At 36.6% G+C, this 27549-nt stretch overlaps 1 protein-coding gene across 11 annotated transcripts in view; it reads left to right on the forward strand.

The window, feature by feature from the left end:
* The window catches only part of PDE11A (phosphodiesterase 11A), a 142823-nt gene that overhangs the window by 62272 nt on the left and 53002 nt on the right, over positions 1-27549 (forward strand). For all 11 annotated transcript variants that reach the window (XM_065670266.1, XM_065670256.1, XM_065670257.1 and 8 more), the window contains 8 exons: positions 1505-1594; positions 3727-3867; positions 5723-5787; positions 10519-10654; positions 13088-13163; positions 14631-14698; positions 15072-15164; positions 18553-18603. In XM_065670266.1, the coding sequence (XP_065526338.1) occupies positions 1505-1594; positions 3727-3867; positions 5723-5787; positions 10519-10654; positions 13088-13163; positions 14631-14698; positions 15072-15164; positions 18553-18603 (720 nt within the window). The remainder of the gene's footprint in view (positions 1-1504; positions 1595-3726; positions 3868-5722; positions 5788-10518; positions 10655-13087; positions 13164-14630; positions 14699-15071; positions 15165-18552; positions 18604-27549) is intronic.

Here is a 27549-nt window from a genome sequence, read left to right on the forward strand (position 1 = left end):
TGAAATATGCAAAATTTTCTCAGATCTTACCGTTTAAAAAAGGAACCCCTCTTAGTGCTTTGTTAATAGTCTGTCTTTATTTTTCACGTCTGCTCTTTCCTGCAGATCAAGTGTAATAGTTTGCTAGTTTAATTATTGCCTTTCCAAGAGTGTTCATAGAGTCTAAAGGATGTCACATTCATTCAGAGAGAACCTTGATGGGAAAAGGATGAAAGTGTTTGCAAACTAGCAGTATGGGTGTATTTGTGTGCTCCCTTAAATTCTGCAGTTATTATGAAAGCAAGGCACCTGAGAAGGCAGAAAATTCAGGATCTGAAGATCCTTTTTGAAACTCATCATTACTCAAACACAGGCTAAGTAGACATATAGCCAATGGGGTATTAAGGATGATAAAGTACAACAGCAGTTGCTGGTTCTCCTGGACGATTACAGTTTTCTTCCCTTCCCCCCCCCCCCCCCCAACATTCTCAATAGCCTGCTTCCCTGGGTTAGCAGTGATTTTCTAATTAAATGGAATTTCAAAGACAAATGCCACCTTCTTGATGCCAAAACTTGTCACAGAAAGGATTGCTTACCCTGGATCTCCCACTTGACAGACCAGAGAGAAAGGTTAGCTGCTGTAAGCTCTCTTTTGGCTCTGTAAACAGCAGAGTGTCCCACTCTCACTGGCTTTGCAAATGTTAAGGCTATTCAGCACCTATAAAATTTACTTTCGTGTCTCAGACTTAAGCTACCACTCAGCAGTGGCAGTATGTTACAGTCTTGTTATGACTATGTGGCTTAAAGATGCTAATATTATTGGACTTTGATCCGTTGTCATCTTTGTGAAAGTGCCAGTCCTACAGGTATTTGACTAACCTAATTTATTCATTTCACATAGCCAGCCTAAAGTCATCTTGTGCACCTCAAAATAGTTTCCCAGTCACTCTTCTCCAATCTTTCTTAATGTACAGTGATGAATCAGGGGTGTTTCTCAAGCGTGTTCATTAACCTCCCACCTCTCCCCTTCCCCTTTATTTGGAAGAAAATCGGCTTTCTGGCTAATAGTTTTGGATCAGTGTGCTGTGTTCCACTGTGCTGGCATTCTCCAAAATCTACATCTTCTAGAAATCATCAGGAATGTGACTCAAGCTTTCTTGTTGAGCTTAGAACAAAAAAGCAGCCCAGAAAAAGATAATATTTTTTCTAGGGAACCTGTAGTATCTTCAGCAGACATTTTGTAGACTTGAGAATCTGCAGCTTCCCCAGCAACTTACAGAGGACCCTCACTGCTTGGACCTATGAACTCAAATGCATTTGGTCTCTCCTACTTCTTTGATCTCTGTTCCACCCATTTTATGTGCCTTGTCCATGATAATATTTGTTTTGTGTTTAGTGGTCTGCTGAAGAGTGAGCAAGCCAAGACCCTCCTGGGACATGTGCCCTCTGTTTAGGTCTCTTTGCTAGTAACATGAGTGTCTAATTTCAATTTTTTTTAATGACTGGGAGTTTCTTTTGATACCAGGTAATGCAGATGTATCTCCCATTCTGTGGGATTGCCATATCCAATGCCCAGCTATTTGCAGCTTCAAGGAAGGAATATGACAGAAGCAGGGTAAGTAAAAAATGTATATTGGATCAGTATCAAACACCTGTCTTTTGTTCCTTCAGATTCCAGCTATGCATTGGGTGTTTGCTAAGCAGACAATTTAACTATGTTTTATTTAAAAGAAAAAGGATTTTCAACAGATCACTGTCTTCACTGAGGTAGCAAACATAGAGCGTAGGAGGGAAATACGCTCATCGTTGTGGCTGCTGTTTCCTGATGTCAGATCCATGCTTTATAGTGATGAAACAATTGCATTTGTGATACAGACAGTGCAGGAGAGAGCACTGCTTTGGCAGAGATTCAGACTCCCATAGAATTCCAGAAATATCAAACCTTTGCCATCCTGAATTTGTAGTATTCAATTCATGTGCAAATAACATGAATGTATCTTTATAAAAGTAAGCAAGAAAAAACCCTGTATGTGAAGGGTTTTGACAGTGTGTGTCTGCTTAGGTACATTACTCACATTACTCATGATTGCTGATGCCACGCATGAATTGGGATAGGAGGCTTCAAAGAAGTGAAAATAATGCTGAGCTCACATGTCATTTACTTCTCAGAAAAGTCTTTTTTTTTTTTTTTTGTAGAAATAAAATTGTAATTTTGAGGAATTTTTTTATAGTTGTTGGCTTTTTGCCCCCTTGTTTTTTTAATCACTTTTCCTGCAATGACAGGAAATGATATTTTTGTTATCATGGATCACAGCTGCAAAGCTTCAGTAGAAATACCACCAGTAGTGTTGGACCTACTGTTGGTTCAGTAAGCAGGGGAAACTACAGCAGGGTGGGTCTGTACATTGAGCAGTGATATTTATACAGTCAGGATATTGGTGCTTTCCATGTATGGAAACTAATGCTTTCCACTACTTTGAAAACTAACAATAGCCCTTTCTAATGATGTGTATACTTAAGGGTTATGGAGTATCTGAGCTTGTCTTCCTTCTAGGTCTGACTACAGACCGCTATGTTTTGGGATGGATATGCGGAGGAGAAGCTGGGTGAAAAGATTTTCTCCTGAAGACATTTTTCTTTGATGTTCAAACAAAATACTTGTTTGACTACATAGAGATTTAAAATTTGCTGCAGATTGCCAGCCTGCAGGGAACAATGACAGACTTTTTGAGGAGTCAGTGTTTAATCTTCAGAGTGGCCATAGAATTAGGGGTATTCTCATTATTCATTCAAAAATGGTCAATTCTGGTGGTTGGACACATCAAGAAATTGGATTAGAAATAAAGGTTCTTTGTTTCTTGTTGCTGCTTCAGCCATGTGAGACATAACAAATATCTTCATGTTTGACCACTGCATGGTGACCTGTACTTTATTGCATTTCTCACCTACTGGTGGTCTTTAGCTTTGATAAAATTAGTTGGCAGGTAACATGCTATGGACAAGCTCATATTTGCCTTCCCTTCCAAACTGGATACCAGTGGTGGCAACTTCCAGTGATTGTGACCCACATTTTGTTGATAACCACTGTGTTAGGAGAGATAAGACCACTAATGTTTATATACTTACCTATATGGATGTTCTTTAGTGTTGGCCTCTTAAACCAGAATAAAGGATAAAGCACACTTCTCTGGACCCATAGTAAGAAAGAACATGGCCTGTTACTTTTAAAGTAGATTAAATGAGAGGGGAAGCCCTTTGTTTTAAAACATTGTATTTTACAGACATGTTGTTAGTGGTAAAGACTGGATCACAGTGCTATTGGAATATGGAAGTATTGATGTCTTTCTTTCCAGCTTTGAGCATGCAAAATGGACCATAAATTAATAAAATGGAGTTTAAATTCATCAGCAAATTCAACATAGACAATCAAGTAACTCAATCTATACTGTGTACTTGGAGAGTTGGATTACAGCCATTGATTAATTTTTTTACTACAGTGAAATAGTTTGAAAGATTCCCATCATTTGCTAGGAGTTAGATTATACTTAGTTGTGGCTAAGAAACACTTCCTTCTTTCTTGAGATAACCCCACCCTAATTCTGTTGCCATATTAATGAAGAATTTTATTTGAATAAAGTTTCTGGTGGCTCATATTAAATTCAATCCCAGGGATTATACTTCCTTTGCAATGTTCCATGTATTATTAAGTCTACGGCCAATACAAGATTTTTCTGTCCTTGTATGCAGGCTTTACTAGAAGTAGTGAATGACCTCTTTGAAGAACAGACTGACTTAGAGAAAATTGTCAAGAAAATCATGCATCGGGCCCAGACTCTTCTGAAGTGTGAACGGTGCTCAGTATTGCTACTGGAAGATATTGAATCACCAGTAAGTATGGCTACACACTGTGCAGCAAGGCACAATGAATGGTGGATCAGCTGCTTCTAAGTGGTAAAGCTGTTCCATATGTAGAGTAATGTCAAGTATTCTTCTAGCACATCATTCTTGCAGGTACAGGTTGAATCTTTATCAGCAGCACTGTTTGGGTTTAACCCCAGTAGGCACAACCTTTGGCATTACTGAAGTATGGTGGGGTTTTCTTGCAATTGCTCTGACCACTTAACCAAGGAAAAGTGCTATTATTGAAGACCTCTGTTATGTTGAACAGATGTATGTAGGATATATGAAAAGCTGTGCTTCACACATTGTTTTGACATGGGTTTTCACTGGGAATTTGTAATACTGCCATTTGTATGGCACAAGAGCCTCTTTATAAATGCTTTTTGAGTATCATTATTAGTAGTAAAAGAAGTGACTGCCTTTATATTGGTAGTTCCCTTCAGTGTTTTCAGGCAATTCAACATGAACTATCCTCCTTTCTACTGATTTGAAAAGTTGTTGAAGGATAAAAATATTTCTTGTAATATAATTCTTTTTTCTATTCAAGTATCTTTGGATTCACTGACTCTGTAATTGATTATTTGTTGCTGGGCTGTGACAAGTCTAAATGATTAGCAGAGGCAGGATCATAAGTTTGTGTGCATGATAGAAAAAAAAAACAAACAACATTTTCATTTCTGGAGGAAAGACATGATTCTTATTTCATTTAACTAATAGAAATTAAGTACTTTCAGTGGAGTATACCCTAAATTACATTAGCTTTCATGAAAACAAGATCAAGGGTAGTATTTTATTTATATGTTCTGTGTTAGAGAAATGTAATGTTTCTAGTTTATATTCTCTTTCTAGACCTACACCCCCTCCTCCCCATTTTATAATTGCAATATGCAGTTCTACATTCTTACAAAACGCCACTATGTTTGCCAGTATAAAATTATTTTGATTTTTCACAGAAAAGTACATTGTGTTAGTAGCAGGCTGCGGGTGGCATTGTTCACTTCATTTTTCTGCTCTTGGTACTGTTGCTGCCTTTGAGCACTGAGGGTTTTTTTTACGAAACCACAGGCAGTGAGTTCTCATTCCTCTAGACCGAATTCTGAAATGTGGATAGCCAAGGTATTCAGATAAGCCTGAACTTTTTCTAAACAGTCATAAATCTTAGGTTGATTTGGAATAGGAGAATGGCATTTTGCCACCCACTCAGTCATTTTTTACAATTGGAAAACCAGTTATGTTCCTGATTTCCCTGAATTTTGGAGGGTTAACTTATATATCAAAATAGATCTCCATAGAGTAACTCAATGTTAAGCCATGTCTAAAATATTGTAATTTTAACATCACATGAAAAGCTTTTGCAATACAGAACCAAAGTGTAAAAAAGTGGACCCACACTAGCATCCAAAACCATGATATGTGTTCTGTGTCACATTAGCCTATCTTAAAATGTTTCACTTATGTTCTATTGGCACATAAGTTCAAGGAAAATCGGTTGCAATTAGTAGATCAAGTGAGTGTTTCTGTTTATTTTCCTATATTAAAGAAAGTAAAGGTTGAGCAAAGCTTCATAATTCATGTTCCAAAGCCCTTTAAAGAGAAGCGTATACTGTTGCAGAAAATGGTTTCATGAAGGAACCTAAAGATACGCTACTTGATTAGATACTGTTAGCGCACTGCGCACAGTGTGTATTTTGAACATGAATTCTCCATTGGGAGAATACAGACTGAGTTTTTATTCTAAGACCACTGGCTAAAAATACAGTTTAAATATAGGAACTTTGCATTACTGTTTTCTTACATATTTATTCATCTTAATAACAATTTAAAGTTACTTTTTTTGTGACAGGTGGTGAAATTTACAAAATCCTTTGAGTTGTTATCTCCAAAATGCAATGCTGATACTGACAACAGGTTAGTATGGTAATGGATTGCTTTATTTTTCACATAGTTTTAAATCTGCTTGATCATAGTTTTATTTTCTTATGGAACTTTGGATAGGTTTGACTGAAGAAGGAGTGCTCACAGTTTTTACTCAAACAAGACTCCTGTTTGCTTCAGATAGAGACTTGCTTGAATAAATATGCATGCCTATATTTTTATATATATGTGAGTATATATAAGTGTGCTAACATTGTATCAGGGCCTCAAAGAGGAAACCAGCAAGTTACCAATGATTTTTTTTTTTTTAATTGTTGAACTCATGGAGGACATATTAACTGTGATTTGCACAGTTAATACTGAAGTAAAAATTGGAAAATTATTTTAGATTGTTGATCTCTTACGAAATGCCTCATTACAGTTGTGTTGAAAGGTTTAAAGTAAAATTTTATTTCTGCTTTTGCTCTCAAATTGGAAAGCCTAAAAAAATCAGGAAATGGGTATTTCCCAGAAATTACGGTGTTCTGACTAAATCTTGTTTGGGACCCCAGTCAAAATAGAAGTAGATGTTTTGCTTAGTAATATCCATATTTAAACATCGATAAAGGCCTAATACTAAGTAGTAATAGAAAGAACTTTTTGTTTATGTGGGGTTGCTGTATTAATTCCTACAAGATAATACAACTGGTAACAGTTCACATAAAATGTCCAACATACTAGACAAGTGGATGAACATTCAGTGCTACTGTAAGAAGGTTCCTCCCTTCTTTTGGGGCCCAGACTCAGTGATTAGCATACATGTTTTATGCAAATCAATACTGATTCTGAATTAGAATTTTCTGTTTCAAAAGGCTGCCATAATGAATAACCTGGCCTTCTGTTCAACTTGCTATCTATAGTTTAGCAAACTTGAAGATAATTTTGTGCTTTGCCATATTTGAGCCCTTTAAACACCTTCTAAAAATATTTGGGGTAATTTGTCTTCTTTTGTGCTGTATTTCTCCATGTCCAGAATAATTAGAAGCTACTACTTCATTAAGGTTAATGTGCACATTATACTCTAGATTATGACAGGTCATAATTCTTAATGCTTTTCATGGGTTGATCTTGCAGAACTACACAAATGGACAGCATGATTTTTAAGATGGGCAAGCTGACAGAAGTGTTCAGGGCCATACAGAAAGATGGGTAGAATCTAGATCTCTTCTCTGCCCTATGCATTAATTGAGAGGAATCGTGAAAAAAATGGAAAAGGAAAACAAATTATAAAAATTAGGAAAGTTTAAATATGAATAAATAATATGTCGATTCATTTGGGAATAACAAGTTGCCGCTTTTGACAAAGAGCTTCAGAGTAGCAGTTGGTCTTTCCTAGGTCAATTAAATGAGTGAAAATACATTCCTTTTGTTCAGGGACGGGAGTATGAATCAAGGGATGTGGTGGTTGTTCCTGTTTTTCTGAAACTTGATCTGTAGCCAGATTAGTCAAAACAATGTAGAGTGGTGTCAAGATAACCAAGCTGGCTCATTTCTTGTTACCATAGTTATATTATCATGTTACCAAAAAGCAATTTGTAGTAGCCTGCTCTGCATGTAGTCAAGATTATTGTAACTTCATTCTGAGACATGAATAAACACATGTAACCTGGTAGCTAGTCTTCATAAGGTTTATAAAGGTATATTTCTGTGCATCTTAACATATTTATTGCTTTTTCTTTCATTTTTCATCCAGTCGAGAATGAAGTGGGTTTTACAAAGACCAAGGTTAGACTGACAGATATGATGTCACATTTGGATCTAGCACAGGCACAGCTTGAGTTATTTGCACTGTAGTGGGAAAATAAAGGTTATTTAGGATACAGAACAATGCCGCGAGCCCTTGACATTTGAGCATTTTTCTAGTGAGTTTTGCCCTTTTCATTCTACATTCTACAGCCACAAATGATGTAAAGTCATGAGACATTTCATGTGGAAAAAAATCGCAAGCTGAATTTTTTCAGCATTACACCAGTGAAGATAAATATTATTTCTTTGAATTTTAGTTGAAATTCAAAGCGACTATAGGCTGAGAACAGTTCTAGTTACAAGTTTTATCTGAAAGAGAAAGAAGCTGCAAGGACAATGTAACTTTTAATGTCCCAAAATATTTTCTTACACAGTTTTAGAAGAAATAGGCTTTTCTTCTGCCCTTCCTCCATCTGGCTAATAGCAGCTCAGCTGTTTAGTCCCTAAATAATATAATGAATACTCAGATTTTTTTTTCTTTGCTGTTGGTTGTAAAGAAATGCCTTGCAAAACCACACTGGCATTTATCTGTTCAATTTGCAATTTTCCAGCACACACCATGATCGAGTTTGTTTATTATCCATTATGGCACACTAATGCTCTTGTTTTTGCCAGTCATTTAGTTCTTGAAGTAGAGGTTTGCCAAGTCTCCTAAATTTTCTTTCCCTTTTAAAAAAGATTATACAAACGTTAGAAGCCTTGAGAGTTCAGTTCTGATGTATTCTAGATGAACATGAGCTCAAGGGAGGGTGCTGTGGGCTATGTCTTTCCTGCACAGAAGTCATCTTGGCAGATGATGTAGCTGAGATTACAGCTCTCTGACCTGGGTAGCACTAGTCATGGTCATGAGCCAGAATGTGGGTTGTGTGGGAGAAAATATCTGTGTTAGTTGGCTTAGGACAGAGAAAGTGTTGAAATCTCTGCTACTACTGTTTCACCACCAGACTCTGGGATGATGTGTGCTCAGTATTGCCGCATTTCCTGCAGTGTTTTTATGCTTTGTAAGGCACCTTTGTGCTTTTCTAGTCCTAAGAGGTGGAAAGGTTCATGTCACTGCTTAGAGAGGATTGAAGGTACCCATGACTTTGGCTGTACCAGTTCCCTACTGTACTTTCTGCCATCTGTGCCAGGGATACTCTGGGGGAGATAGCAAGGCAAGCAGCTGCATAAAGGACCCTGCAGCACTGCTCTTGAGCAGCAGAGTTTGCTCTCCTGCATGGCATGTGTTGCTTCTGCTAGGGTGTGGGAGATGGTGACATGCAGCTGCCTGCGTCAGTCCAGCAGGATTCATAGCTTTCCACAGCTTGGAGAAAATTGTTGCTTTTGATTTTTAGAGTAGCTTTGGTGTGTTCTGAGCTGCTGAGGATGGAGAGAGCACCAGCTGGCTGTGATTTGCATCAGAATTAATCATTGATTTTTATTCCTAGTGAAAGCTGAGTGCCTCTTTTCCAGAGTGTAGTTGTAAAGCCCTTGTTAGGAATGGAGACAACATAGTAGAACATACTTTTAAAACTTCTTCCTTAATGATGTCTTCTTTCTTTTACTTGAATTTATTTGCTGCTTAAAATGCTTGGCACCCATAATGCAGTTCCAATTTAAATTGTCTTATATAATAATAATATCTGCCAGATTTTTAAAGTATGAACTGGGAGCTACGCATTTGAAATTAGATCCTTATTTTTTATTTCTCAAGTATTGATCTCATGAGAAATTTTAAATTATAAAATTGAATTTTTTACTTAGCTCAGAAAACATTATATTTATGTAAAGGTTCCTGTCAAAGTATACACATAAGATGTATTGCAGTCACTCAAAATGTTTAGCACAAATGAAAGTTGCTAACACTTAGATTTATTTGTGTAAATCATTATTAGTGTATTTATTTATAGTCTTTTTAAGAATATTGAGTTTTCTTTCAAATGAGCAACTTAGTTGAATTAGTCTCCAGAAAATCAATGCAGCCAGTAAAAATCAATCCTTTCACTTTGATTGAGTCTTTCAAGCATTTTACTGTGCATCCTTCTTTCATTCATGGGCATTACTTTGAAGCTTCAAGCTATTCTAGTCTTCTTCATGTCTGCTCAGACTCACTTTTTTTCTAAGCAACACCGAAAATTGATCAGTTTTCTTCTTGAAACTAAGACAACATGCATTCGTTTATTCATGCATGAATAGCTACACCTAGACAATGTCAAAAACCTGTCTGCAGTAAGTCGGTGAGAATTGTCCTGATGATTGGATGAGGCTTAAGGTGAGGACTTTAATGCCTGTGTGGTTTCCTGCAGAAGCAGTGGTGCAGAGTGTGGTGAGTGGAGCCCATAATTCTAGAGTCTTATGCTCATTTACTGACATCTGTCTAGCCCCTCAGTAGATGTGTCAGTAGCTCAGCCAGGGAAAAAAAAGAAAGAAAAACTTCATGTATTGTATATCTACTTGGATCCACCTGCTGCAGCACACTTGCATTATTGATTTTTAAGACTTATTTTATGATCCCTTCTTCAACCATTCAGGTCTGGCATTTCAGACCATGATTTAAAAAAATAGCATTTCCCTTGACAGAATAGCTATTGGAAGTGTGAATTGAAAGTACCACAAATTATTAGACTAATTTGAAAAAATAAAATCCCAAGATTATATACTTTCAGGTAGCACTATGGAAAATATTATTTAGAACTGGTTGCTTTTTGTGAGCAGGCCTGTATCCCACAGAAGCTTGGAATGTAATCCCACTCTTTGATTCATATGTAAATGCATTTCCTTATTAAAGATTGTATTTACTTTATTTGTGAGGCCAATGATATTTTAAACATAAAGAATTATGTAGAGATTTTTTGATGTACCATTTCAATAAATACTAAGTTATTGCTCCACAGATAACGTTTGTTAACCATTAATAACTGTGAATGGTTCTGTTCTTCCTGTGAATATGCCTGCAGCACTGACTGTATTCTTGTCTTCCCTTGCCGTGCCTTTTAATAGTTTCAAGGACAGCGTGGAGAAATCGTCATCTTATTCTGACTGGCTAATAAATAATAGCATTGCTGAACTCGTAGCATCCACAGGTCTCCCTGTGAACATCAGTGATGCCTATCAGGATCCTCGCTTTGATGCTGAAGTAAGAGATTTTTAGAAATCCAAATACACATCATATTTTTTAGCATTGCAACTAATATAACACCATTTTATTGTTATCTCCAAATGCCTGTAAAATGTGAATATTTATTTTGAATTATTTTTGTTCTGTCCAGTATGTCCTCCTGGCCTGCCGGTGTTGACATGGCTATATAGAGTAAACACAGGTCACTGAACTCATGTATGACTTTATGAAGTTACTTAATCTGTTCAGGATTCACTTCTTTCCCTATTTATAGATGATACCTTCCTCTAACAAATGGTTTGATAGTCAGGCAAACTGATTTTTATTGCTGAAAATTCAACTGTTGATCTTCAGCACAAGCAGCACCATCATTATTAGCTGTTGGGGTGACTGGAACTGTATGCATACAGAGAGTAAACAGAACCGGTATCTAGAGAGACAAATGTTTGTGATTTAACTTGGCCAACTAACCTTTTAACTTGCACAAATAAAATATGCAGTCTGGATTAGTTATTTCTCCAAGATGCATACCACTCCTAATAAGAGTTGTGTTTGTATCCTAAGGTTTTCATTCCAGCCTTAGGAAGATGTAGGTACAGTTAAAAACATATATGTATACTTAACACCTAAATGAATGTTAGAGGCATATGGAAGGGCAACATCTTCACTGAATTCCATCCAGTGAAATAGTATTACTACGGGGGACTTGGCCAGCAGTTGGGCAGCACATTAATCAGTGGACAGCCTTGGTCAGCATGTTCGCTAAACCATATTACTCAAAAAGTGTGCTTGGAAGTGTTTCATGTTGAGAGTTTGCTTGGGTCCACTTTCGTTCCATATGTCATTAAAGGGTTTATCTCTAAAACCAGCAGAATTTGTCAAAACAAGAAAATTAGAGGCCTTCTGTAAAGGTGTACAAGAAAACTGTGTTGCTACTAATTTGCTTAGAATTTCAAAAAATACAATTAATGCCTGGGGTCTATTTCTTGCCAAAGAGATATGCTAAAGTAAAACATGTCTGTTCCTGATATGTTTGCAGTTGTATTTGTAATGTATCATATCCTAATTAATTCAGCTATCTCTTATTTGCTTCACAGTCCTTTCTGAGTTAGAGGCACTGCCCAATTTATAAAGAGAAAAAAGAAAGCACTTAATACAAAGGGGAGTAATTCTTTTCTGTTGGTGGGTTCCTATGAAAATTTAATTCTCAGATTCAGTTGTGACAATTATTTCTACATCCAAGTGTAGTAAGAGAAACATATTAACCCCTGTGACTTATATCGAATTATATTTGTGGTTATTAACAGATACTGTTTTCTTTTGTTCTCTGCTTCTATTACAAAGTCTTTTTTTTTTCCCAATAATTGTCGTTTTCAAATGTTGATGATCAGTTTTCAACTCACTCACCAATAAATTAATGCCAAAGTATTTTCATTGAGTTCATATTTGAAGATGTAAATCTTAGGCAGTTTTTCTCTCACACCCATGGATTTTAGGTGGCACTGTGCTGATTTCAGTGATGAGTTCTGAGTATGTACAAATAAGCAGCACTCCAGTTAAAACCCAAGTTATGTCTTTTGCTAGCTGGGAGGTGACAGTGATCCTATCTTGCCTCCAGTATATGAATTATTGCTGGTCTAGGACTTTTCTTCCATTACAGATTGCCTGTAGCACTGACAATTTTAGTAAGAGAACATATCCTAGTTTCCTATGAATGGGCTCATCCCACTCTCTAAGCTCTTCTGAAAAAGATATAATATTTTCTTCAAAATTTGCAGCAATGACCCTAAAGAATAAAGCTTATTAACTGTGGAAAAGAATCTGTGGCACTTAAAATAAATTTCTAAGTTTTATACCATATTAGATAGAAAACAACAAATGAGGCAGAAATTACTTTTCAGAACTACAGGATCAATCAAACTTACACAGAAAATATCAAATCTTTGGTTTGACACCATCCTTGCCTAGCTTGCACTTCTGTACAATTCACTCCTTACTCTTGCTTTTCTTCTGAAAGTGCGTGTTTCTTGTAAACTGCCTCTTATAGCTAAATCCAATTTCATTTTAACGATTGGAAAGAGTATTTCTAAGGCTCAGTTGTTCCATGGAGATTGTTGCAGTACACCACTGTGAGTAATCCAGAAATTGACTGGACATTGCCTCAACTGTAGTTTGTCTTTAATTCCAAATCAAATTCAAATAGTGTAAGATTTCTATGGCAAATATGGCAATGTTTGTATTTTCTTTGGCAATTTTTAGAATAATCCTTATGTCTCTTGGTTAATCTAACTGTGAATGAGGTTTCAGCAGAATCTTTTTCTGGGTGAAAGCTGATCCATATTGGAAGGACATTTGTAAATGTAAGCTCACTCCTTGACTTTTCTACTACTAGAATGTAAAAGGCTTCAGATGATACCTACCCTAATAGGAGCTCTTGTTTCTGTGTTTCAGGCTGACCAGATTTCTGGCTTTCATATACGGTCTGTTCTGTGTGTTCCTATATGGAACAGCAGCCACCAAATAATTGGTAAGACATTCCTCACCGAACATCATTTTTTGTGCAGATGTAAATTTAATTTCGTCCTTTTACTTCTATGTTCCTTTTTCTTCTTCTTCTCTTTCCCCCCCCGAATATTGTTATGAAGTTACAGTACCTAGCATGCATACTAAGTATCCAGGAAGGGATGTTTTGATTCGGATACTCTATGGACTTATTAAGCTTTCTCCCTGTGTCATTGCTCAGTTATATATTGTATTGAAACTTGAAGACTAATAAGATGAAACCAGAAGTTCTAACAATATTAATGGAAAACTTTCTTATATGCTTTGGTATTTCTCTGGGGTCTTCCTTTTTTTGTACACAACTCAGACAACTGTTTCTACAGTCAGGTAAAGTGGACATTTCGCTCTTTAAAGATAAATGTCAGTCAGAGAAGTGCCACCAGAGAGTGTGGCAGCTCAGAGCTGCCTGTGGCAGTGGTGTGTGCTGGATCAGGACATGACAGAGTTTTATTGCTTGTTTGATATGATGCTTCCCAGCTGTGATACACCTGCAATTTTCCCTACACTATTACCTGCTTTTGGCACAAGAAGGATCACCATTTGTAAACAACAGTGCCAGATTCTACAGTTAACTTTCCACAGCAGGATTCAAGTCAGAGCAATAGCAATTCAAACTGGCAGAGCAAGACTTACATCCCTGCGTACTGTGGTTGTCAGCAAGAGCTGATATCAGTAGTGCATTGCTGAAGGCACTCAGTGCCATGCAGGATCGGGATCTCTGAGCTTATACAGCAAAGATGATGTAGGAATTGAGTCTTTTGAGTATGACTCATTGTTTGCTGTGAAGTGCGTATTACCTTAAAAAAGTAGAAAAAACCTGAACCCTTGACTGCTGATAGATCTTACAGTATTTTTCTAAGGGCATATTATAACTAAATGAAATAGAAATGTGGAACTTGATTTTAGTTCAGCTAGAGAAATTTTAGTTCAGCTAGAGACAAGAGCTTTGAACGCTAAGTTTTAAGGAATTTTTTTTCATTGGTTCAGTAAATTTATGGACCAGGTATGAGGTAAAAAAGGACTTCAATACACAGGTGATGCTAAACCAACTAAGGTTTTAGGAATGAAAGTATTGATTCAGCAAATTATATTAGAAACTCAAAATTGCTAGGACAGCTTACATAATTGCTGTTAGCAACATGCTCAGGTTCTTTCCCAAAGAGAACTTCAACATTTTGTGAAAAGCGTTGTAACTTCGGGATTTGAAATATTATACTTGGACAGTAAAGAATAACAGTTTAATAAACTGAGTCCTGGTATCAAAACAATCAGACTTTGATGTATTTACATCTGTTTATTGATTTTGAGTATAAATATTTGCAGTATTGCTTTTCAGTTTGAAAGATATATTTTAAATGTTAGCAATGAATAAAATATCCTGCATTGTGAGTTAATGATTGAAGATTATAATTCATATGCATTCTTTCTAAAGGGGTAGCTCAAGTGTTGAACAGGCTTGACGGGAAACCCTTTGACGATGCTGACCAGCGACTGTTTGAAGTAAGAGGCATTCAATCTTGTAGCAATAACCTACTACTTTTCAGCAGAATTTGGTATTTCTAGGTAATGCTACTTCAGGCTACTCTAGGGAAGGGGGGGAAGAATATGCTGTCTGCATTTGTGGTTTGACATTAATTCTCAGAACTCCTCACTTAATAAGGTTACATCCTAATTAAAACAAGTTTCTTGCATCTGATCTTTCTGATCTTGTTGAAGCCAGTGACTTACCTGCATTTTCAAGATAACCTAACCATGATTATTCCTAGTATTTCCACATGATTCCTTTTCATGATTAAGCCAGCATTCATCTTTGTGTCTGTATTATAATTGAATTATAATTGAATTTCTTTTATTTTTCTCTTTCTAATTTTAGGCTTTTGTTATTTTTTGTGGCCTGGGCATCAACAACACAATTATGTATGACCAAGTGAAGAAATCCTGGGCAAAACAGTCTGTGGCTCTTGACGTATGTACACATCTTATTGAAACCTTTTTTTGCTCATAAGCATCACACGCAAAGGAACCTACTGCTTCTGAATTTATTGTAGTTAGCATAATTTTATATATATGCCTCTCTGCATCTGAGTGTTATCTTATTAAGGTAATGCTGAACAAATGTTCTCAGAGTATGCTTAGCTGTGGAACTCATGCACAGCTTGAGTAATTTTGAACATGGATATTTCATTCGATGCCTATGTTTTTTACATTAGAAGGGTGGGACAGTGCTGATAGAGAAGCTAGTTTCTTATAGGTGTAAGTATGGGAATGAATCCAAGCATTACATGTATTTTTTTTTTGTCCATCTGTATCTGAAAAGTCCTTTGAATTTGGTATTTTAGATAGCTTAGTGTTGTTTTTCTAATGCTGTAAAGTATAACTCTGTGAAAGGACAAATTTGAAAATAGCGATTATTGTCATAGGGTTTCTTAGTATCAAAAGCAAGATCTACTGAATCCTTATATGGATATATGTCTGACCAGAATAAATTCCAAACAGCATCTTGCTGGATGCTCAGCAAGAGCTCTACTGTGGGCCAGGGCTAATACATAGTGCAAAGTCCTGGCATTTTCCAACACATCACGTCTTTCCATAAAATACTTCTAGAATAGCTAAATGGATGAAAAGCTTTCTCTTTTTTTATACCTGTTGCCTTTGGTATGAATTTCTTTTCCTGTTTCTGCTGCCCACCACCATGCATGAAGAATGGAAATCTGCCAGCTCCTATAGAACAAACTAAAATACAGAACGTTTTTTAAGAAATATTACTTTTGATCTTCTATAAGCTGATTCAACAATAAACCACTATTCTTATCTACTATATTCTGTAGGCTTTAAGCATAATCATATTAAAAATAATCTTGGTGAGAACAAAGCTTGGAGTTTTGAGGATAGCTTTACAAATCTCCATTATTCCTGCTTAAACAGTAATTAAGAATGGTTTGAATGAAATTTAAGGTCTTTCAAAACACATTATGCAAAACCGATTAATCTTAAAAGATTCCTCTGATGAAAGGATAATGTTGCTAAGATTTCAGTATTGTTTTATATTTTGTATGTGATGAGAAGAAAATGATCTAGCTGTCCCTGACATGCACCCTTTAACTGTAACTCCTTTGAATTTATACAATATCCTCCGTTACAATGAGAACCACAAAGCCAACATTGGCCTGATTGAGACACGAATTTCTCACTATTAAAACAAAAATCAAACCAAACTGGATTGCTATGAAGATACCACAATTGTATAGTTTTATTTTGCTTTAGGGTTGGAGATAGTTATCTATGTATTGGAGATCCACCCTGTAAAGCATATAGGCATGTTAAGGCTTTTCAAAGTCAATAGGACTGTTTGTGTTAGAAAACATCCTTGGTGTTTTTTTATTACCCATGTATATGTATTCACTTAGGAAGAAATGTTAAAAACTTTCCTTTTTAGGACTTCTGCAAGATTCCTTATTCTTTATATACCATAGTAATGAAATACTAGAAGTTCTCCTTTGCCCCAGATATTTGTGCAATATGACACCTTAGAATGCATATTCCTCCTGGCAAAAAAATAGGCAATGCCAGATATCTCACTCAGATACATAGTGATCGAAGTTAACACAGCAGTTTGTTATTTACTACTAAAATCAATGAAACATGTTTTTCTTGCTTAAAATACAGCTTGTTTCATTGGTCAAGAAAAGATTCATATAGTTTGAATGTACATTACAGGTTTGATAAATGGTCACTGTGCTTCAGTGAAGAGTAATTCTATAAATGAGCAACAACTTATGGTAATGTTTGTGTAAAGTGATTGAAGATAGAGCAAAGTACTGAACGAAAGAATGGTTAATGCTGAAGTACTGTGAAACCATTTGTCAGTAATTGAATAATAGCAGTTGTGTATTTAGGTAGGATGGCAATGAGTGGCATTTGAAATGACATTCATATTGGATGTAACATAAATCAATTTCATATATACCGTAATAAGATTCTTATCCAGATATAGAGGTACTCTTTTTCATAGAGAATTCTCAGAAGGTTGACTAATAAATAGAAGACCAAAATGTAAATAAATGATGAGGAAAGGGTGAAAGTAGGATGCCATGTAGGCACGAAGTAGGATGGCTCAAAGCCAAGCTGAATAGTATTTTATATATTAAGGAGACAAAATTCATGAATGCTTAAAAGATTACAATAATCAACATTAAGAAAGACTAGAGATCTAGAGGGATGTAATGAATGCAGGTAAAGGAGAAGCTTCACAAGAATTTTGGTATAAAGTGTTATCTGTCATAGTAGAAAACATAATTTAACTAATCTTATAGATTTCTGAGAGAAGCTGCAATATTGTTGCACAGAAAAATAGATACTATTAGAGGAAGGACATGATGTATAGTTACAGAAAGTAAAACATGGGACAAAACATGAATTGGTGTTTGTTATTGTTATTTATTCTTTCATAGTGTGGGAATGATTTCCTGTTACTATAAAAGATGACACCTCTAAAATTGATATGAGTAAATATATCTTGGGACTTACTGCCACAAGGTATTGCAAGCCAAGGGCATTTGAGATAGGTTTAGGTATTTATCTGAGTAACAGAGACATTCACAGATGAAAACAATTTCAAAATGAGAAATATATATCAAAGCTTTAGCATGTAAATAGATAGGGTGTTTGTGTGGTGAGGAGGACCTGTCCTTGCTAGGAGTGCTCTGGCTCTGTGAGCTCCCTCAAGGGCAAGAGGCTCATGCCCCACACACAGTCAGACCTTGGTGGGTCCAGTTCATAGGATGGCCCTTGCACCTTATGGAGTGTTGTTCAGTGTTATTATTGCCACATAGGGATATTATGTATTCCATGTAAATGTAAGCGTACTTACAGTTAATAAGAGGAGGTGTGCAGTACTTTGTGCATTTTATTTGATGCTTTCATCTCCAGAATGGTACTGAAGAGCATGTCGGGCATAACATAGAGGTGCTAATTTGCGTGCAGTGATGCGTCACTAGCAAAGGCATAAGGCTTTACAGTATAGAAAAAGGCATTATTTAAAGTCTGTAAATCTACTATTATTTTTACATTAAATTCTTTTTATTGTGGAACAGGAGAATAATGTAGGAATGCTTATAATATTTAATTGTTTACTGTCCATGATTCCCTATAAAATTCCCTGCAACATAAATGCCAAATGTATACCTGATAACCTGCAATTAGTTATTATATGCTGACGTTCAGAATTGAATTACCATGCACAAATATTAATTAAGTTTGTTTTAAACATCATTGATTAGACTGCAGTATAGAGCCCTATTATTTCTACTTATCAAGCTTACAAACATTTGTTTTTATCTTTTGTTCTGGGGCAGGTGTTATCTTATCATGCAACATGTTCAAAGGCAGAGGTTGACAAGTTTAAGGTAAGGATTTAAGTTTTTAGTTATTTCTGAAAATATAACAGTAAAGTAAAATGGATGTAGATTATCTGAGAGAAAAGTTTTTGTCAAAAGCAGAAAATCATAACTAACTTTAATTTATAAATGATGTATTACACATTAGGCTGTTAGGCAGGGAAGGTGGAAAAAATCTTTCAAATGATAAAGAGCTGCAGTAATAGGTGCACAGCAGCAAAATACTATTGTTCCAGCACCAGGTGCTGGTACTGCACATCAGTGTGGGTTTGGTGGCCTCCTCAGCAGGAACCACTACAGGGAAGTCACAGTGGGCAGTGAGGAAGAGACTAGAGAAAATGAGAGGAACATTCTTATAGTGTGGAAGCTGTCCTGTGTTTACTTAAAAAGCAGAGAATTCACTTTCAAGATCGTGCATAGGCTTAGAAGGCTGAATGTGATGGTGAGAAATCCTCTTCTGACTTCTGCAAGCATGGCCAGAACTGTAAAGTGATGTGTGCATAATATAGCATTGCTGGGGACCAATAATGATGTGTTCACACTGAATCTTGCCTTCTCAAGGGGTAGAGAGTAGGAGTAGTGACCTTTCCCTTTCACCTCTGCAAAAGCTCCAGCACAACCTTTGTTTGTCCTTTCCTGCTTGAGAAAAACTTGGTGTCACTTTACTTGGCTACGAGGAGTCAGTGTTGAGACCTCCTCATACATGTTTGAGAAGCTTTTGTTGGTGGGCATCTGGATTGGTTTCTTTTATGCAAAGTGCCTCGGAGACTGGGAAGGAGATCAGGGCTGTTGTGACCCCACACTGCTGGCACTCCCTGCTGTGGCTCCTTGTCACCTATCTGGCTGAAAAATAGCTGTTTATTTTGACACTTGGCTGGCTGGCTGCAACCGGATCTCCACACCATGTGGATGGTTGTGGTCAAATGGGAAAGCCTTGGGTGACTCAGCAGAGCTGATACTGATGAATTATGTGAGCTGAGGAAGGGCAGCTATTGCTAGTTAGTTATTAGTTGGTAGATTATTGCCCAGACACTGGCTGTGCCTATCACCCCGTAGCGATGCAGAGTTCTAAGGATGTAATATATTGTCTCCCTCCATTTTATTAATTGGTGCAGTTACCCACCCTTTTGTAAGATGAAGAGTAGATAACTGAATTATTGCTGCGATCATACATCCTTGAAGATTATTCCAACACTGTAGCCAGCAGAAAATACTTTTGTGTGCTTAATAAGTTATATTTTATGTTGGGCAAAGACCACTGAGCACTGTGTGAGAGAGAGGGGAAAGAAAAGGATAAAGGGCCATATATAATTTTTTTTTAAGTTTGGGGTTTGGTTTGGTTTGGGTTTGTTGTTTTGTGGATGGGTTTGGTGGTGTATTCTTGCTGCTTGGTTTGGTTTGCTGGTTTGATTGTTCGGGGTTTTTTTTTTAGTTTACCTTAGAATAAGCACCTGTAATGCAGCTTCTATGATTGTCAGGATTCAACCAATATTTTTGTACATACCAGAGGGCCATACTTCTTGATTGCTTTCAATCATTGAAAGATAATCCCCCATCATGCCCTACAAGGCATGTAACTATCCTTTAATGGTTAATGACAAGGTAAAGGAAAATGAAAAGCATTTATTCATCAGTAACCCTGATAGGTACAATTTTATACAGAAGATAAAAGAGAAAATGAGGAATAAAACCAATCTGTGCTTAAATTAAACTGACTTTTTAAAGAAAAATTTTCCCTTATTATCCAGTTGACTCTCTTTCAGTTCCTGACAAAATGAGTGCCAGGTAGTCTTTCTTAGTGCTTTACATCACTGGTTGTAAACAAAATAAAGCCCAAGAAAACCAGAGGGAGGACCAGTGTGTCTTGTGGGCCTTCGACAGAGAGCTCATCCCCAGAGAGGGCCATCCATCTGTGTGATAAAATTGCTTCTGTCTCACCCCTCACAGACCTCTGGCAGCCAGTCGCCCTGCCAAGGTCTCCTGGGGCATCCTACCCTAAAATCACGGCTCTTTTCTCTGTTTGCTATATTGTTATATTTTGTATAACCCCTTTGTTATATTAGGGTCATCTTCTAAACTTGACTGGCTAATAAACAATTCCTCCCTCTGGGGGTGTTTGGGGCTAAACCTGTCCCCTCTCCTTTTGGTGATGTATTGGCAGATGTCAGAGGAAATGTCTGTTACAATTTACCTGTTGTTCTGGTTCAGTCAGAATAGTAACAGGCTCACATAACAGAAACATCTAAATGAGAGTAGTGCCAGTAGCTCACTACTGTCTCTTGACTGACACAGGACCTAATGGTAGGTAATGACTTTGGAGTGACAATACATTTGAGTTGATAACTTTTCAACATACTACCCCAAAACATACGATTACTGGACCCCAGCAGCATGGGAATAATCACAGAAGAGAATCCAATTATATGTGGATTACTGTAAAAGTTCATGTCGCCAGTCCTTTTCATTATTTGCATTAAAGTTTTTGGGATTCATTAACACTTAGGGTAGCAGGCACACATTTATTGGGAAGCCACTGCCAGCGGAAATAGCATGAGACTCTGACACAGGTACTGTGGCAGGTGCTGCTCTGCTGACCTGGCTGGAGCCACCCATTTGGTTCACTGCCTGTGCTCAGGGGAAGTGGGAATGGAAAATTCATGCCCTTAACCCAGTAAGTTTGTTTTAGTGGTCAGAGAGGGGGCTTAGCCCTTGAGTTAGACACAGGTGGATCTGCAGAGACCTGGATTCAGAGCCTGAACAAATTGCTTTGTCTCCGTAGCTGATGATCTGGCTGCAGGACGGTAATACGAAGTTTTTCACTGATTTCATCAGGATGGTGCTCTCTTCAGCTTTGGCATCTTATAAAATTGCATAGTAATGATCCCTCTGCCACCTTCCAGCTATTTAGTCATGGCAGTCAGTCTTTAGTATTGCATTTTCTGATAGAGCAACATCTCTGGAAAATAAAGTATAAATTTAAGATCCAGTCCTCTCTTTATGCTAGTTTAAAATGTAGGTTAAATGAAAACTTGAGTTGTCACACAGTGTAAAATGGGTCCTTTTTCCTGAAAATGGGTAGGTTTTAAAATGTGGAAAAGCATAGAACCTTAATTGGTAGAGTTTTAATAACAGGCAATTGAATTGGAGTTAATTATTAATCAGAATTAGTTGTGGGGTGGCTATCATTATTCCTGCATTTGGGATATGAACTGAACTTCCAGGTTCTAGGAAAGATGTGGGTTTTGTGGATGACTTACAGGATTAAAACAACAGAAACAAAACCACGCGATCTCTAGTAAATATTGTACTTAGACTGCGTTGCTGGATTATTTTACATTTATTTGCTGCTAAATATTCTTCAACTTTAATTTTTTAACATTTAGATTATGATGGCTTAAAAAAATTTATATCTGGTATACTGCTAAGTTCATACAAGCTGCATAATATTTTTTATGTTTTCTGATATGTGCTGCATTACTGTGATAGATGAATTTCTGATACCATTGCTCTAGATATAGGGGGAAAAATTAAAATTTACTTTCTATGTGCATTTGCAAGTAAAAAAAAAAAAAATCCGTTTTGAGTACAAACATTTCTTTCTTAGCTGAGAATGTCTCCCTGAAGCCTTGAGCCTGATTTATCACAATGCTTCTCACTTGCATCTATGTAACTACACTAAATTCAAACTCAATTTTGGCAAGATAAGCTGAAGTAATGCACCAATGAGTCATACATATATCAATATTCAACTGTGGAGGATTTTTTAAGTTAGAAATAGGTATGATTTTAAAACCTGTGGCAATGCAGTTCTCTCTCGTATTTTAGACTTAAAAGACAACTCCATTATCTCCATTGTGTACCAGCACAAGTGTTCAGCTATAAGCATTTGAGTATTGGAATAGAAAAATGTGAGGCTAGCGGAATCTAATTAATCCAAGATTGATGCTATCCTATAGCATTGTCCTGTAGTGCCGTGTTTCTTCTTATAGAAGTGCAAGCTCTGCAAGCCTAAAAATAGTTGTCTTTTAAACAAATATAGAAAGCCAAGATACATGAGTAAAGAATGCAGAATTGTGTCCGGGACAGGATATTTATAGCGAGAGTTACAGACTTCTGAGGCAGTAATGAGCAAGTCCTGTGACTTAGCAAGCCGTCCCACAAACACATCCCCTTTAAATTTAACTAATGTAGTTTCCAAAGAGAATATGTAAACACTGTCCTATTATGGGTAATACACAAGAAGCTATTTTAAAAAGCTAACGTAATTGTGCAGCTGTGAATGGTATAAGCCAGATCAATATTTAATGACTATGATGCATTATTTATAGCCCTGTGAGAGATTCCATTTTTTAGGTCAAACAGCACACGAGAGAGCCGCACCACAGAAAATAATGTATCACCTGCTTTACAGAATCTTTGATTCAAAATGTAGTGTGAATAACAATTCCTCTATTTCTCAATTCCATAGCCTGAGGTACGGTTAGTTAAGAGCTACCCCGATATAGGGAGGCTTTTGTGTGTCTCTTAAAAACATCAGGCATTTATAATAAATAATGATGGAAAGAGCTGAACCAAAAAAGGAAACAACTTTTAGGACTGCTGCTGTATACGGCAGTGTAAACAACTGAATCCTTGAAAGATGGTGGATCTAAGTGAATTTGATACTTGGAGTGAGTTGCATGTATGATATAAAAAGAATGTGTTAGTCATGTTTTCTGCTGTTGCAATTTTATACCCACTTTTAAATGCATAAGGGTGGGCAGCCCAATGAAAAATTAATTAATTATTAATTATTAATTATTAATTTTATCTCTAATCTCTGTAAGGATTGATTGGGAGAGCATTCCTAGGCTATGTCATTCTTAGTTGTGATGCCCTCTTTCAATTTAGAGCTATTTTTGTTACTTTTATATTTGGGTAATCAAATAATTTGTAGTGGTTTATAGTAATTACATTATAGTCTTCCTCAGTAATTAGATTTCAGAAAGGCAAGCTGATTTGGACCACTTATGGAATATTTCCATTTAAATAAATGTAGATGACATTTTTATGCATTGATGACACTGCTGTTTCAGTCTCCTGGTAACATGGGTTTACCAAGGCCCGAAGGCACCTAATCATGCTGCAGTCAGTATTGCAAGCCATGGTCACGGACATGCATATGGTGAAACATGTACTGGTCATTAGAGATCTACAGTTCTATGTAACTGCATGAAGTTATTCAAGTGCTTAAGGATTTTTCAGTTTGTCCTCCATGACGAGTCACAGACTCCTGTACACCTCTTCGGCTGTCACAGGAGGGTCTGTGCTGGCGCTGAGCTTTTCCACAGTGCTATTCCAGCTGCTTAAGTTACACTGAAAGTAGCAACAATGGGAAAATTAGAAGAAACCTTGAGGGTAAACAGGGCTTAAGTGTTAATATTGAGCTGTGTTCCCTTTAGAGAAATGCACGTGTTCACAAGATGCAAAACAGTTTATTTTCTCTGCTTTTCCACGTGCACTGTCCACGTAAGACCTAAGGCAGTGTTTCATAATTCATGAAGCTGAGGTCTTTATTGTGTTACATTATTTCATACACTTACATGTGCCTATGTCTTCAGTTGTCATGGAAACTAGAAGTCAGGAACACACTGCATACATATTGGAAATTATTAAAAATAATAAATAATGATTAGAAATAAAACACTGTGGGGTTTATGCTAGTTTCTGAAGTGCAAGGCTGTCATCTGTTGACATCAGGCTAGTGCTCTGTAGTTCAAAGATATATAAACTAAAATATTTCTAATTTCAGTGAAGAAGGAATGGCATGGAGAGGAGGAGTAGGGAAAGATTGTTCATGGTCGTTTCTCATACAATGTTTAGGTTTAGAGGCATCAAATGAAATTAGCAGAGTACGTATTTAAGTCTGACTAAAAATTTCTCTTCACTAAACATTTAGTTAATCTATATGGCTTACCACCTTAGACCTTAATGAGTTTAAAATAGTGAATTAACAGAAGGAAAAAGCAAATGAGGACTGTTGTATGAAGACAGTCATCTTAGCCTTAGGAAATCTCTGAAGTGCAGCTTGCTGTACCCAAGAGGAGTGCACCAAGGAGGTATGTTTTCTCAGTTCAAATAGTCTTCCTTGCTCTTGGTCACCCTCAAAACTAAGGTAAAAGGCTTGGAAGGACCTTTGGTCTGGCACAATAGAACTATTCTTACCTTATTAATCAGTGCCTTCCAACAGCACTGCTTGGAAAAAAAATTAGGAAACTACATTTTTTGCATCACTTTTATCACCCCAAAAAGCAACCATGCCTGTTCTGTTTAAAATGAAGAAAAATGTGACTTGATCATTGCTGTCATAAATCTCAGAAATTGCAGATAGCAAGGTTTGATGAAAACTCCTGAGTTTGCTGAATTGTTTGCTTTATTGTGAGCTGTTTCTTTTCCTTTCTCAACCACCTGCCCCTGGAAGCATTTCTGGATTGTCCTGCTAAGCTATTTTTCAGCTCCTTGTCTCAGTGCTGGGACCTGTGATGTGATTCTCAGGTGCACTTCTAATACAATAGCCCTCCTCATAGAGATATTATTACTGTCATGAAACCTGTTCCAGTGTGATAGGTTTTATTGAGAATAAGGCATATAAAAGAGCAATATGAAAGTTCATGGAAGAAGTGAGGGGTTTTTGCTTTAATTTCTTCCATGAGGCATTTTGTCATAAATAAAGTGGGATGACTTCAGCGTGTCAGAGGCATGAGAAGCACCTGTTCATGAGTTACTTCTGTAGCTGTCATACTAGACTAGTGTCATATTATAGTGTCTACCCTAATTCTAGGGATATTTGATAGAAAAAGCTAACGGGAATTTTGAATTTGCTTTCAAAAAATTTAAACATTCAGTTTTATAAATTTCAGCATTGATCAAGATGAGATTAAATTGCTGCAAAAGGTCACTGAAAGGATTCCTCTTGTATTTCTAAAATGACCACATTTATTATTTCCAGGTGAAAACATGGAGCTCCCAGAGTAAAATGTTCCCTTCCCTCCAGGAAGATGAAATATGAATCTTCCAGGATGTGGTGGAAGGAGAGTTTACAAGGAGCAATTTAATCTGGTGAGGCTCAGGCACTGAGATGCTCTCTGAAGAGGCTAGCTCTCTTTGTTGGCTGCAGTGGGGTAAAGGAAAGGCTATGGCAGTCATAAGGAGTACATCCACCTCATGTGCCCACTGTAGTCTAACTAGGCAAGTTCCTTGCCCTCGTCTTGTTATATCATCTGGGCTGGGCACTTCTTTGTGATTTGGTTTCCCATCTACAAAGAGGGGATAGAAACATTAAAACATCTCTATGAAAGATTCCAACATTTCTGCTTTCTGACTCCAAAAGATTTGTATGATGCAACTGTGTTGCATTTGTATGATGCATTTGTAGGCTGCATGAAACCAGTTTATTTTGTAGTGTAGGAGATAAGTAAATCTTGTTTCAAAAAAGTCTTTCTCTTGAGGATCTATATGTGATTTGAGAGAGTTAAGGCAAAAGAAAGAAAGGTATGGCCTGGAAGGTGGATAAAGCCCACAGTTCAATCATATATCCATGCCCAGACATTTTTTTTCTGTTTATTCACGAGTTTAGCACAGGTCAATAAATTAATGTTTTAAAGGGGTAGTCTTCATTAAGCAAGGAATAGATTCTGGTCTGTGCGTTATGTCCGAGCAAGAGCATAATGTATATGTCAATAATTAATTTCCTGTGGATTTTTTTTATATGGAAAAGCAAAATATGTTTACTTTTCTGTTTCTGTTGTAACAGAAGAATTTCTGAGTACATGCACACTCTAAGCTATAAAGAAGGGAGTTTCAGGGTTAGGATTTAAAAAAAAAGTAAAAATCGACATTGGTATTCTGACTGCAGAGTAAAGACACACAGTAACTAGAAATGTTAAATAATAAATGACTACTTCTAAGATCAGCTACTTCATAGCTAGACCAGAGCTTAAATCTCCTTGTTAAATACCTTAACAAGTAATAAACTTTAAGCACTGAAAATAACAGAAAATTAAAATTACACACAAGGTCAAAACTGGTGTTTGTATTACTTTTTAAAAAAACCCTTCTATTGTAAAGCTGAAAAAGTTTTAAATTTTAAGAATTTCTCATATATTCTAATTTTTTTTTTTTTTTTTTTTTTGCAGTACTAAACCAACAGTCTAAGTAGCTTAAAATATGACTGAGTTATTGCTTTTAATAGAGGTTGTTTTTCAGTTTCTTAGTAATTATGCACACTAATACAGTGGTACTTCAACAACAGAAATTTTCAGCAGAGTAAGAAAACAATAATGGCTATTAATTTACCCATACTTAAAAAAGCGTGCTGCTTCTTGGCTCCTCTCAAATACTGGATTTTGTTATTTACATGGGAAGTTTTCTATTTTTTCTATCTGTTTTTATGTCCAAAACCACAACTAGTTTGGGAGAAGCAATTGTTGGGGACAGAGTACTGCTCACAAGTGAAGGTAAGATGATTTATGATCCAACAGACCTGTTGTCTGTCCTTCAATCTGATCAGTCATCATACTCCACAAGAATCTCTTGTCAGCTGGAAAGCACTGAGGAGTAAATACAGTTCAACATTGCTACACTATTTAGCCAATGACCATGCAAAAAGTGTTACGGCATAGAATACATTTAAAATGTCATGCAAGCCTGAAGAATAGCTGATGAATGATATAAAAAAAGAATCAACACTTGTCAAATGATAAAGTAGTGTGTTTCAGTCAGTGACAGACTTGGGAATTTATGTTTGGAAAGGTTTCCAAAGAGGAAGAAAAGTCTATCTAGCAAAAACCTGTATGCTTAAATTTGACCAGAATGACTTAAAATATTGGGCTACTTCAGTGAATGATGGTCTTCTAGTTCTTCACTGTGGGTTTATCATGGCTCTTTTGCCATTAGTGAGGAGCAGATTATTCCCCA

This window comes from Lathamus discolor, chromosome 3 (genome assembly GCF_037157495.1).
Source record: "Lathamus discolor isolate bLatDis1 chromosome 3, bLatDis1.hap1, whole genome shotgun sequence".
Lineage (NCBI taxonomy): Eukaryota > Metazoa > Chordata > Aves > Psittaciformes > Psittacidae > Lathamus > Lathamus discolor.